We start from the raw sequence: 12,780 nt of genomic DNA, 5'->3' as shown, positions 1-12,780 counted from the left end.
TAGATTAATTTATCATCTTTACGTTCTCTGGGTGAATGGAAATGAACTCATTGCCATGTTCAGAGTTTACTAAATATGGAGACAATGAAATAAAAAGTGATTGAAAAGAAACCTATTCTTCCTCAATGGCGACAGGCTGGCGATGACACCCATTTCTTTTGAACCATCTGAGCTGTAGTGCCCTTCATCTGAGAGCTCCTCCACACACTCGTATTCATGGATTGAAGAGAAGGGTCCAAGTAATTTTGGCAAAGAATGCGTCAGAGGAAGGAGGACATATTAATCAAGAGAGTTGTTCAGGTTGTGCATGCCTTAATGCTAGTCCTGGAGAAGTATTAACTTGGGGATCTGTGTGTGCTTCAGGACAGCCTGGCCTTTAGAAACGCCCCACCCCCACAAACACCTGCCTCCACTATGACATCAGAGTAGTGGTCCAATCATTTAGCTGTGGAACATCGGATAATTTGCATAGGACTATCTATTGGCCAAAGGGCTTAAGCCCATCCCCAAGATGATGTTTGTGTACAGCTAGTTTCCAGAGAAACCAAACTTAGTGCTGGCAGTTGAACATGCAGTGTGAAGCTCTTCTGAAGTCCATAAAAAAAGAACTAAATCAGAAGATATGATCCTCGTTTTCGAACTAATTCAGACTATAGAATTCTTTGTTGTGTTCCCAGTCCATTTTGCCATATAAATAGGTAGTAGAAAATGTGTGAATTCATTAGTATAAATTAAATGAGTTCTGAAAGAAAGGACCTCATCCTCGTGATGGACATTATAAGGAAGGAGATAACTTCAGGCATTGCCTCAGAAAAAAGTACGCTGCATAGGAGGGTTACTCATAACAGTGCGGTTACTCCTGGAAGAGAGGAATATCTGTTGGTGAATATCGCCTTGCAAGGAGGACTGTTCATGCTCCGAGAAGGGATATTGAAAGGAGGAGGGTAATTCTGCAATGAGAGCATCCTCTTCACCGAACTGTCAAGACACAGCAAGTCTTTGCCTCAAAAAGGGAGCCCTGGTGAGGAGAGCTACTCATTTGAGAGGAGTAAGTTGTCCAGGAGAAGACCCTCCTCAAGTGAAGCTTGCCTTGCAGTGAGAGGTCGCACAATGAAAACTCACTCTGTAGAGTGGAACCAATCATTTGAGAAGTGCATCTGGGCCAAGAGAAGACCCTCTCCTGGGAATATTCAGCCCACAGGGATTGTTCCACCTTGAAGGACAAGACGCCCCGAGGAAGAGAGATTTTCAGTTGGAAGGGGCACCTCAGCAATTAGAGTACCCTCTCTCTGTTGGTTAAGGACACTCCATCAAAAGCTGCCATGTGAAAAAGGGTCTAATATCTGGAAAGGGTAACTCTGCAAATAGAGGATCCACTCCTGTGAAATGCAATCTTAGAGCGAGGCTTCGCTTCAGCAAAGGTACAATGAAAAGAAGGGCTACTCATGTGGGAGGGGTAAAATGAATGGCAGGGAAAATATCCTCTGCAAGTGAAGATCACCTTGCAGGGAGAGATATCCCCATCCATGAGTGCCCTTTAAAGGGGGGTCATTCATTTTAAAAGCATAACTCTGAAAAGGGAAAACTGTCCCAGGGAAAAATATTGCCACGAAAGGAGGCATTGCTTCAAAAAAATTATCCTATAGAGGAGGGTTACTCATTGTTTAGGGGAAACTCTGCAAACACAGGACACTTAACTGGGAAACATCAACCCAGGGAGAGGTCAGCATTAGAAGAAAAGCCTCCCAACATTGGAGGGTCACCCAGTTCTGAAAGACAAAACTTGAGTGCATGAGGAAACATTAAACGTGTTGTTGTTCTCCAAAAATGATTCCCTCCATTAGTAAAGGGATAAATCCATTTTATGTACTGTTTTGCTATTTTCTTTTTAATTAATTTTCACTAAAATCTCCATTATATTATAATTTTGTTTATTTTAGGTTCTTGTATTCCTTTATTCCAGTGTCTTGAGACAAAGGGCCAGGTTACTGACCTGAAATCTTTCTGTAATATATGTGTGTGTGTGTGTTTGTGTGTGTGTGTGTCATTCTTTTATGTCTGAGCATGTGTCTATGGGTGTTTCAAGAGAGCAAAAGGAATCACATCCCTCGAAGCTAGAGCTTGAGATGGTTGTGACCCCTGTATTTGTCCTGTAAGACCCAAACTGGGTGTTTTGCAAGAACAGCAAGGCCCTGAAACAGCTGCACCATCTCTCCAGCCCCTTTTCCTTGGTTTTAAAGCAGGCACTTATAGTTCAAAATCATCCCTAATCACTAATTTAGTAATGGTATAGTTATTCATATATTTTGTCTTCATTTGACTTTTTCATTTCCAACAGCTTCTCTCTGTAGTTTAACTTTCAATTCTCCTGCCTCAGCAGTTCAAGTGACTGTGCTTGTAGGCCTTCATCACTATTTGTGGTGTTTTCTATAAATATTTGAATTTGTGTATTTAAGTCCTCATTTTACACATTGAAACAGTATTTACTTTCGATAGATTCTAATTTTCTAAATTACTTAAATTTTCTTGTTATTGATTTCTAACTACATTCCAGCGTGGTTAAAGTGTGTAGTTAATTCTACACTTTTCTATTCTTTTTCTTTTTCCTGGGTATGATCTAACATGGAGAACGTTGTACATTGACCTGAGAAGAATGTCTGTGCTGCTAGTCTTGTGTGGAATGTAGTGTAGATGTATTTCTAAGACTATTTTCTTTGTAGTGCTGTTCAAGTCTTTTATCTCACTGTATATTGTCTCTCTGGTCCTTACTACTACTGAAAGAAGTTCATGAAATCTCCAAAAAGTAACTTTAAATTGTCTATTTTATCTGTGTGTTCTCTTGGTTCATGTAATTTTTTCTGATCTCCAGCGACAGTAATAGTTTCCTATTACAATCATCACTTTGACCAATAGTAAGCTTAGTTTTGCCCATAAGGTTTGAGCGTTAAAATGTATTTGGTGAGATACCTAAATAGCCTCTCTAGCTTGGTAGGCTTGTAATTTGTTTTCTTTATGGAAATACATTTAATTCAGAGTGATACTGTAGTATTTCAAAGCCAAAGATTGTAGTCTCAATTATCTTTCTTTAAAGATGGACCATAAGCTTATTTATAATATTCTAAGCTTTAAACATACTTGTAGAGATGTACATGTATTTTAATATCTTAAAAACCTGTATCAAATACAATTACATTTAAAAATTAGATATATTTTTTCAAGTTATCCAAGACAATGATTATATGTATTTCAATTTTCACCAATAATATGTAGTATGTTTCCCACACTCAAGTTAGCATTGCATGGTATCAGTAAGTTTTTCATTTATTTTTATTGTGCTCTCCATTTTTCTCTGCTCTCCTCCCAGTTATGATAACAATTTATATCTTATATCTTTTCCCAGCTTTCTGAATTCGGACTATGTTTTTATTTTTCTTATACACAGATTACTAGATTAATTTATCATCTTTACGTTCTCTGGGTGAATGGAAATGAACTCATTGCCATGTTCAGAGTTTACCAAATATGGAGGCAATGAAAAAAAAGTGATTGAAAAGAAACCTCTTCTTCCTCAGTGGCGACAGGCTGGCGATGACACCCATTTCTTTTGAACCATCTGAGCTGTAGTGCCCTTCATCTGAGAGCTCCTCCACACACTCGTATTCATGGATTGAAGAGAAGGGTCCAAGTAATTTTGGCAAAGAATGCGTCAGAGGAAGGAGGACATATTAATCAAGAGAGTTGTTCAGGTTGTGCATGCCTTAATGCTAGTCCTGGAGAAGCATTAACTTGGGGATCTGTGTGTGCTTCAGGACATCCTGGCCTTTAGAAACTCCCCACCCCCACAAACCACCAGCCTCCACTATGACATCAGAGTAGTGGTCCAATCATTTAGCTGTGGAACATCGGATAATTTGCATAGGACTATCTATTGGCCAAAGGGCTTAAGCCCATCCCCACGATGATGTTTGTGTACAGCTAATTTCCAGAGAAACCAAACTTAGTGCTGGCAGTTGAACATGCAGTGTGAAGCTCTTCTGATGTCCTTAAAAAAAGAACTAAATCAGAAGATATGATCCTCGTTTTCGAACTAATTCAGACTATAGAATTCTTTGTTGTGTTCCCAGTCCATTTTGCCATATAAATAGGTAGTAGAAAATGTGTGAATTCATTAGTATAAATTAAATGAGTTATGAAAGAAAGGACCTCATCCTCGTGATGGACATTATAAGGAAGGAGATAACTTCAGGCATTGCCTCAGAAAAAAGTACGCTGCATAGCAGGGTTACTCATAACAGTGCGGTTACTCCTGGAAGAGAGGAATATCTGTTGGTGAATATCGCCTTGCAAGGAGGACTGTTCATCCTATCAAAAGTCATGCTCCGAGAAGGGATATTGAAAGGAGGAGGGTAATTCCGTGCTACATCCACGGCTGTCTCGCCAGTGTAGCAGAAATGCTGACTGGATGGGCCAATATTGCCGGCAGGATTGGGATTTGTGCTTCCAGGGGCTGTGTGTTCCAGGCGGGTCGCTGGTAACCAGTTGTGGTGTAAAGCTACCTGAGTTGCCATTTGTATTGACTCAACCTGGCTGTCCTTGGAGCCATATGTGTGTCTTTTCCTTTGTCTATGTGTTCTTTGTGATTCTTACAGATTACCAATAGATCAGACTATTCCAGGCAGTTGCGGATACAAACAAGACTGCTAAGGACATTTTTGAATTCTGCTCCGCTGTTAATCAAAGCCTTAAAAAAGTAGCCAGTTCTGAAATTGCCAGAATCATCATTAGGACAATTCCTTGATGATGTGGAACAAAAGGAGTTAATTTTACTAGGATACATCTTAGAAGCTTTAGGCATTTGCCTGAGAAATATGTGCAATTGTAAACAGAAGGCCTATGAAACCTTTCTTGTGAGAAGAGAAAGACCTAGCCTAAACTGACAATATCTGAGCCTGAGAATTGAGAAGGGAGGAAAGTTGAAGTTAGTGATATAAAGTAAACTTCAGAAAGACTCAAGACTATGTATTAGCATTTTCCTAGCAGAAAGCTTTCCCAGGGAGATAGTAGCCTTTTTTCTTTCTCACTCAGGCACACAAGGTCACTTAGCTCAAACCAACCAGCCACCTGCAAGCTGATAAAGATGGTCTAGCTCAAGGGCAGTGATCTCTTTGAAGGCAAGAGGAGAGAGTTTGTTTTGTATAGTGTGAGAAAGCAAAAGTCCTTGTGCCCAAGTCAAAGCATCTTCAAAGATTCTTTTTGTAAATTATTTTATGCTGTTCTTTTCTGTCTTAAGATTTGATGATGTATGCCTTTGCCAAGTTCTTTGATTGTAAAAAATATATAATCCTGCACTGAAGAAAGTAAATCGCTGCAGCATGTCTCAACATTGAGAGTGTCTGTGTGTCGCTTTCCTCGCCATATCCTGATCTCTCCTGTGCCTTCGCCCTGATTCCCTATGGTCTGAGTGGCTCCCCTGAGCCGGTCCGTAGCAGGTGGCGCCCGAACAGGGACTTGAAGGACAGGTAATCTTTCTCTTTTCTTTCTTTTCCTTTTATTAGTTTTCAGGAACGGCTCTTACCAGGGAGCTGCAGTCCCGCCGGAAGATTTGCAGGTCACAGTGTAAGTAATCTGAGGAACTATGGGGCAATCTATGAGAGATGCCTCACCAGACATAGTCCTAAGGATGGTCTATGCTGCAGCAATGAAGGGTTGGAAATTCAGCGCCAATGGAGGAGGTGTAAGAGACTCCTCATCTCTCACTTGTTATAATTGTGGGAAACCTGGGCACATGCAGAAAGACTGCAGGAGGTCCAGGGGAGCAGGGCAAAGGGGAACTCCCGGACTTTGTCGCCGATGCAAAAAGGGAAAGCACTGGAAGAATGAATGTAAATCTAAGTTCCATAAGGATGGAACGCTCTTAGATAAGAATAAAAATAAACATAAAAATAGAAATAAAAACCAGGCAAATATAAAATAAAAAGTCTAAAATTATGATCAGAGAAAAGTTAATATGGAATTTTAAAAAGGTATTAGCAGCTAAAGGACATTTTCTATGCTTCTTCTTTTTTCTGAGTTAAGTTTTTCACTGTGATAACACTCAAGGTTTCTTCCGCTGGCCAGCAGTTTCTTCTCTTAACTCTTTCCTGTCCTAATACTGCTTATAAAAAGTTTTAAATTATATCAACTTGTAACTTTAAAAAACATTAATTTAAAAACAAATGTTAAAGATATATTAGGTTTCTATATTATCTAAAAACCCACAAGGGCAAAAAGGCTAAAATAATGATAATAAATAAAAATAATAAAAGGGGTTTGTCTAAAAGTGTCTGTCTTAATCAATGAAACAAAGATTGAGAAAGGAGTCAAAACCTAAAAATTACAAAAGGTATATAAAATGTTATAATTTCTTATATCTGAATGTTTAATGGTCAATTCTGGTTTTAAAAGGATTTATCTTGTGAAAAGGTCATGGTTATTTCTTTTATGCATGCTTGTGTAGCTTTATGATATTAAAAAATATATGAGGTGAGTATACTCAACAGAGTAAGGGTCTCAAAAATTCTGTCCTATGAACATCATATAATTTTGCCATATTTTGCCAAAAAACTTTCTGAGCAAATATTGATTTGGGTACATTTTTCTTTAATAATATAATCATTGATTAATTGTTTATGCTAACATAATGCTTTCTCCACATTCAGCAAAGAAATGATATTTAAGATTCGTCTTTTTTTCTATGTAAAGACTTTCTAATATCTTGACAGTTATTCTTTGCAGTAAATATTCAAATGTTCTGACTCATACAGTTTTTGAGAATTTCATGTCTTAAAAATAAAACACAAATGCTTATAAAATGTTTCGTATTGTTAATGTTTAGGTTTTAGCCCCATTGTCTTTGCTAAAAATGATTAATTTACAGGTTTACTCTAGCAAAGATATGGTATATACTTTTGGTTTGTTAAAAATATAAGTTAATAAAAATAATAAAGTTTGCCTAATCAGAGATACCTGGACAGCCCTAAATGCTTCAAAAATCTGTATAAAATGGCATTTAAAATAAAGTTTAAAAAGCATATATTAGACAGAGACTCTGAGACTTTAACAGTGACCTAAGGTCTCCAAAGAAGATTATGGGACACCAAGATGTCTCCACCTGGATAACAACAATGCTGACCACTGGGTAGGATGACCCCCAGTGCAACACCTGCTGTCAGGACCTGGTTCAGACCATGAACAAACAGCAGGGGAAATAGTCCTCAGGTAAGCTGGGGATCCTGTGATTAAAGCAGGGGAAAATAGTTCTCAGGTAAATGGGAATCCTACGACTAAAGTAGGGACGATTAATTGCTTTTCCTATAAGTAAAAGGAAAGCGTCTGCTGTTAAAGCAGGATTCATTAATAGCTCTCTTTGTAAATAGAGAGAAGGCAACCTCGGCAAAGCGGAGGTTAATTGCTTTTCCCTGGAAATGAAGGGGGAACAGCCGCTATCAAAGCGGGAGATTTATTGCCCATTCCATAAACAAGGAATGAGTAAAAAACAGTTTCGCAAGTCGACGAAACGAAAGTAAAAGGAATATTAATTAAATATGGGTGCTAATCAATTGCACTCAATTTTTTAAGCTCTTAATGAGCTGCTATGTTTAAAGAATCTAGAAGATAAGACAAAATACTTAAAAGAAATTTTTTGCCATTGCACCCTGGCTCGCCGTTTCAGGAAGTCTCTCGATGTCATTGTGGGAAAAGAGGGGAGAGACCTAGACTTTGCATTTAAGCAAGGGATCCTTAAGGGAAAGGAAAAATCAGTTAAGGAATCAGAGCCAGGAATTTAAAACCTGATGCTCCAGAGTTTATCATACATGAGTTGCCTAGAGCAACACCAGGTAGTGCTGGCCTTGATTTGGCTAGCTCAAAGGATATGTTTCTTTCTAAATGGGATGGCATTTCCTTAGTACCTACATCAATGAAAGGAACATTGTTGCCACAAACTGTGGGACTTATTATAGGAAAAAGTTTCAACTATCAAAAGAATTTTAAGGTTGTGTCAGGTGCCATAGATGCAGACATAGAAAATGACATTAAGGTCATGGTGAAACCATTATCTGAAACTATTCAGATCCACAAGGGACAAAGAATTGCTCAACTATTACTGCTACTTTATGTTAATTTACCTAATAAAGTTTTGAGGAATAAATGAGAGCAAGGGCAGTTTGGATCCTTAAGGGAGAGGTCAAATCAATTTGGAAGCTAATTAGAGGCTGTCTGGAGAATCTATATTACAGTAAAGCAGGAGAAAATGGACAGGCAGCGCTGGAAATGTTGCAAGAGGAAAGATCAAAAAAATCAGAAAAGACAAGCAGTAAAAGGAATCATCAGGAATGGGGAGAGTTATACCCGGACCTTTCTGAGTTAAAAGAGTCAGATAAGCAACTGCAAGCAATTGTAAGCAAATTTAAAAAGGTAAAACTGAGAAAAAGGATGAGAAAAAAGGAGAAAGGAGGTTTAAAAGCGCTGATGCTTTGCCCCATAACACCCTCCACCCTTCCACCTTATGTGGGAGGAGGTCAGGGCAGCTCCGAAAGCATATTTTATCTAAGCGTTTAGAAAGAGGTGAGAACTGAGCCACGATCAGCATACCCAATCTTTCAAAGTCTGCAAGAAAATAGGTACAAAAAGGATAAAATCATAAATTATCTAGGAGCATGAATTTGTGAGAAGCAAATTATTCTACAAAAGGTAAAATTGAGAAAAAATAATTTAAAGATCTTGAAGGATTTTCAAAAGTTGTTAGATGATATAAATTGACTTAGATGTTATTTTAAGGAGCATCCTGTAATATCTCCTAAAATAACATTATCACAGCCTATTTCCATGGCCCCAAATGTATTTACAGACGAATCAAAGACAACATTTATTCTAATATCAGATTCTATAGATGTTAATACCCTCGGAATTTTAGAAGTAGCTGGACCTATTAAAAGTTCCAGCCCTATGTGCCTTTTATTTCAGCAATTGCAACATTTAATTTGGCAGAGAAGAAATTGTTTTTACATTCAACATATGAAAGTCCATACAGCTCTGCCAGGACCTTTGAATGAAGGAAATAATATAATTGATCAATGGACTAAAATGGAATATATATATATATATATATATATATATATATATATATATATATTCATGAGTTCTTCCTTGGAGAAGGCGAGAGCTTTTCATAAAGCTTTTCATGTCAATGCTAAAGCATTATAACAAAAATTTCATCTCTCTCGAGCAGATTGCTCGACAGATAATCTTGCTCATCAACATCCACCCAGCATTGGAATAAATCCACGGGATCTACTCTCTCTAAAAATTTGACAAATGGATGTAACACATGTACTCTCCTTTGGAAGGTTATGCTATATGCATATGACTGTAGATACTTTTCTATAGTTGCCTCAGCACACACAGGAGAAGCTATTAAGAATGTTATTCAATATCTCACTTTATGTTTTCAAATCATGGAAATGCATTTATAGATAAAGACAAATAATGGGCCTAAAATTTTTAAATGTATTAACTTCTGTTCCTAGTATAAATTTGTCTCTACAGGTTTCTCCTTGGTTGGCAGACACAAACAAGCATTAATTGCTGCCTACAACTTGCTCTAAATGACTGTGGACCATGGACTTGCTAAAAACTGATGTGGACCAGTCTAGCCGATGTGAATGCCCCCTGGCTCTTCGACACAGTTCACGAACCAAATGTTTCTAAAATTTTCTCTTTTTGACTAGCATTTTACCTTTGTTAACCCTTGACAACGTCGCCCCAAAGTCAGCTGGAAGCAGTTAAAAGAATACATCGCCCAATTATCCCTGGTTAAAATGCTAAGTCAAAAGAGATATATTAAAAACCCAAAGTTAACAAAGCTAGCTTATGATTGAGCTGATCCTTAAGACCAGGAGGTTTGGGGAAATATAAGACCCTCACCCCTTATTTTCAAAGGGACAGAAGAAATTCCTTAGGATGTTTTTCATAATAATGTTACAATTATCAACCAATTATAATGATAACTTCTTTACAGTCATAATGGTTCTACTTATGTTTCTAAAGCTTTTGAAACTTTTTGTGCACAATGACACATTGTACATATTACAAGCATCACATATAGCCCTTAGGGCCAGGTAATTTTTAAAAGAGCACATGAATATTTTGCTCCTCATCATTTATTATCACATACCTTATTTGTATTAAATCATTTAAATACTAATGATAAAAGATTAACACCTGCAATGGTGCATTGGACCTGTGAGTCTAACTCTGTTTTGCCAAAAGTCCTATGGAAAGATCTGCTGTCTGGCCAATGGAGAGGACCAGACGTTTTAATAATATTTGGACGAGGGTATGCTTGTGTGTTTCCACAGGATGCCAACTCCTCCATCTGGATACCAGACAGACTCGTCCGGCCGACGCCAGGAGAGGCGGCGAAAAAGGAAGAGGCAATGGAGACAGACGAGATATCTGATGTGTCAAATGAGGAAAATGAAGGCAACTCGGTCACAGGCTTCGGAAATCACCTGGACGAAAATCAGATGCCTTGTCAAAGAAGCTAGAAGACTGCTTATTCAGCAGGGAAAACCCCTGAAACCCAGCCTGTACTTTCTTGCTTTCTTAGCCTTAATATCTGCTCCCCCTACAGTACAGGGAATGGCTTATTGGGCCTATGTTCCTAATCCCCCAGTTTTACAACCTGTTGGTTGGCTAGATCAAGAGCCCATCAGGATTTTAACTAATGATACTAGGAGACTGGGAGGTGCTCAGGACTCTGACGCAAGAAGTAGTTCGTCCTCGTTAATAACCTTTGAGGGACGTTCTGATTCCTTGCCTATTTGCATTACACTTTCTGGAAAGGTCCCAAGATTTTGCTTAAGTTCAAGCTATAGAACTTTTCTTACTGACAGCCCAGATAAGGAAAATATTGGTAAGAGATGGATTTGGGAAATTCAGATGCAGACCTTAGGTGAATATAATTATAAAGAAAAGTTTGAACCGGTCTCATCTATGCCTATTGAACCATGTATTCAAAAATATCGGGATAAGGATCAATTTTGGGATTCAGCTATTAATAAGTTCCCTACATGGCTAACTTGTGGCTTTCCAAATACAGTCACTAAATATCAGCCTAAAGATTCCTCTTATGAAATTTGGGATTATTCTATATCTTCAAGTCAACAGTATTTTTATGAAAATCATATAAACACTCATCAAGAGAAATTTCATCCCTATAAATACGTAAGGGTAGGAGAGCCCTTACGAAGATGGTTTTCTCCAGGTTTTGTTGAGCCTACATGGTTTGCTAAAGAAGGGAATATTACTAGAAAGCACTCTGGCCTGTTCAGATTGCTTGCTGCAGCTAATATATTTCTGGAAAAAAGACCTAATCATACTAAGTCTGAGCCTATAGGACTCAGGGCATGTATTTCTTATCCTAATGCATTGTTATTAGCTCAACCTGCTTTTGTTAATATTACCAAAGTGAACAAGTCCTATCAAGTTGTTTGTCATTCTTGTAAACTTACTAATTGCATTACTTCAGCTGAACCAAAAGATTTGAATGTTTTGCTTGTTGTTAGACGTCCACCTTTTGTTATGTTACCTGTGGAGCTGGGAAATGATCCTTGGTACGATAACCCCGCATTGCAAGTTTTGAATACATTAAGAGATTTGGTACGGCCTAAGAGGTTTGTGGCCACACTTATTTTAGGCATAGCAGCATTAATATCAATACTCACCACTTTCGCTGTAGCTACAACAGCATTAGTTCAAGAGATTCATACTGCTCATTATGTGAATACATTAAATAAGAACATTACATCTGCATTACTGAGACAGGCAGCAATTGACAATGAATTGGAAGCAAAAATTAATGTATTAGAAGAAGTGGTCCTTGCTCTTGGACAGGACATTGCTAATTTGAAAACTACTCTATCCACACGTTGTCATGGAAGCTTTAAAACAATTTGTGTCACACCACTGACTTATAATTATTCAGAGCCATGGGACAAAGTGAAGGCACATATACAGGGTGTTTGGCGAGATAATAACATCACATATGATTTAATTGCATTACAACAAGATATTTCTGCTATTAGCCAAGCTCATTTACAACTAGGAGGTCTGCAAGATTTGACTAATAAAATTGAGTCAGGAATGAAGGCTTTGAATCCATTAAATTGGGTGCAGTATTTTGTCCTCATTGGAATAGTCATTTTATTAGTACTGTTGGTGATTTTTCTATTCCCTTGTCTCCTTAAGTGTCTTTTCAAGTCAATGGCCCAAGTGAAACAGGAGGTGTTCGAGTTGCATTTTAAAAATAAAAAACGGGGACCTGCTACATCCACGGCTGTCTCGCCAGTGTAGCAGAAATGCTGACTTGATGGGCCAATATTGCCAGCAGGATTGGGATTTGTGCTTCCAGGAGCTGTGTGTTCCAGGCGGGTCCCTGGTAACCAGTTGTGGTGTAAAGCTACCTGAGTTGCCATTTGTATTGACTCAACCTGGCTGTCCTTGGAGCCATATGTGTGTCTTTTCCTTTGTCTATGTGTTCTTTGTGATTCTTACAGATTACCAATAGATCAGACTATTCAAGGCAGTTGCGGATACAAACAAGACTGCTAAGGACATTTTTGAATTCTGCTCCGCTGTTAATCAAAGCCTTAAAAAAGTAGCCAGTTCTGAAATTGCCAGAATCATCATTAGGACAATTCCTTGATGATGTGGAACAAAAGGAGTTAATTTTACTAGGAT

At 38.1% G+C, this 12,780-nt stretch overlaps 1 protein-coding gene across 1 annotated transcript; it reads left to right on the top strand.

Annotated features, from left to right (window-relative positions):
• The first annotated feature begins 5,410 nt into the window (after nt 1-5,410).
• Nucleotides 5,411-12,344, top strand: LOC148117442 (endogenous retrovirus group K member 13-1 Env polyprotein-like). The gene is made up of 3 exons (XM_087902564.1): nt 5,411-5,519; nt 10,398-12,148; nt 12,289-12,344. Exons 2-3 carry the CDS (start codon nt 10,399-10,401, stop codon nt 12,342-12,344), a joined length of 1,806 nt encoding a protein of 601 aa, XP_087758690.1. The 5' UTR covers nt 5,411-5,519; nt 10,398.
• Nucleotides 12,345-12,780: the final 436 nt, after the last annotated feature.

This window comes from Myodes glareolus, chromosome X (assembly GCF_982192425.1).
Source record: "Myodes glareolus chromosome X, mMyoGla1.1, whole genome shotgun sequence".
NCBI lineage: Eukaryota > Metazoa > Chordata > Mammalia > Rodentia > Cricetidae > Myodes > Myodes glareolus.
Note: the sequence above shows the minus strand (reverse complement) of the source record. Positions and strands in the feature narration are given on the sequence as shown.

Bases quoted from the DNA above. Each gene is read 5' to 3' on its own strand.
- LOC148117442 (XM_087902564.1), top strand. From the start codon at position 10,399: ATGCCAACTCCTCCATCTGGATACCAGACAGACTCGTCCGGCCGACGC. The intron at 12,149-12,288 runs GTCTGCAAGATT...TGTCTCCTTAAG, and splicing joins AGCTCATTTACAACTAGGAG to TGTCTTTTCAAGTCAATGGC.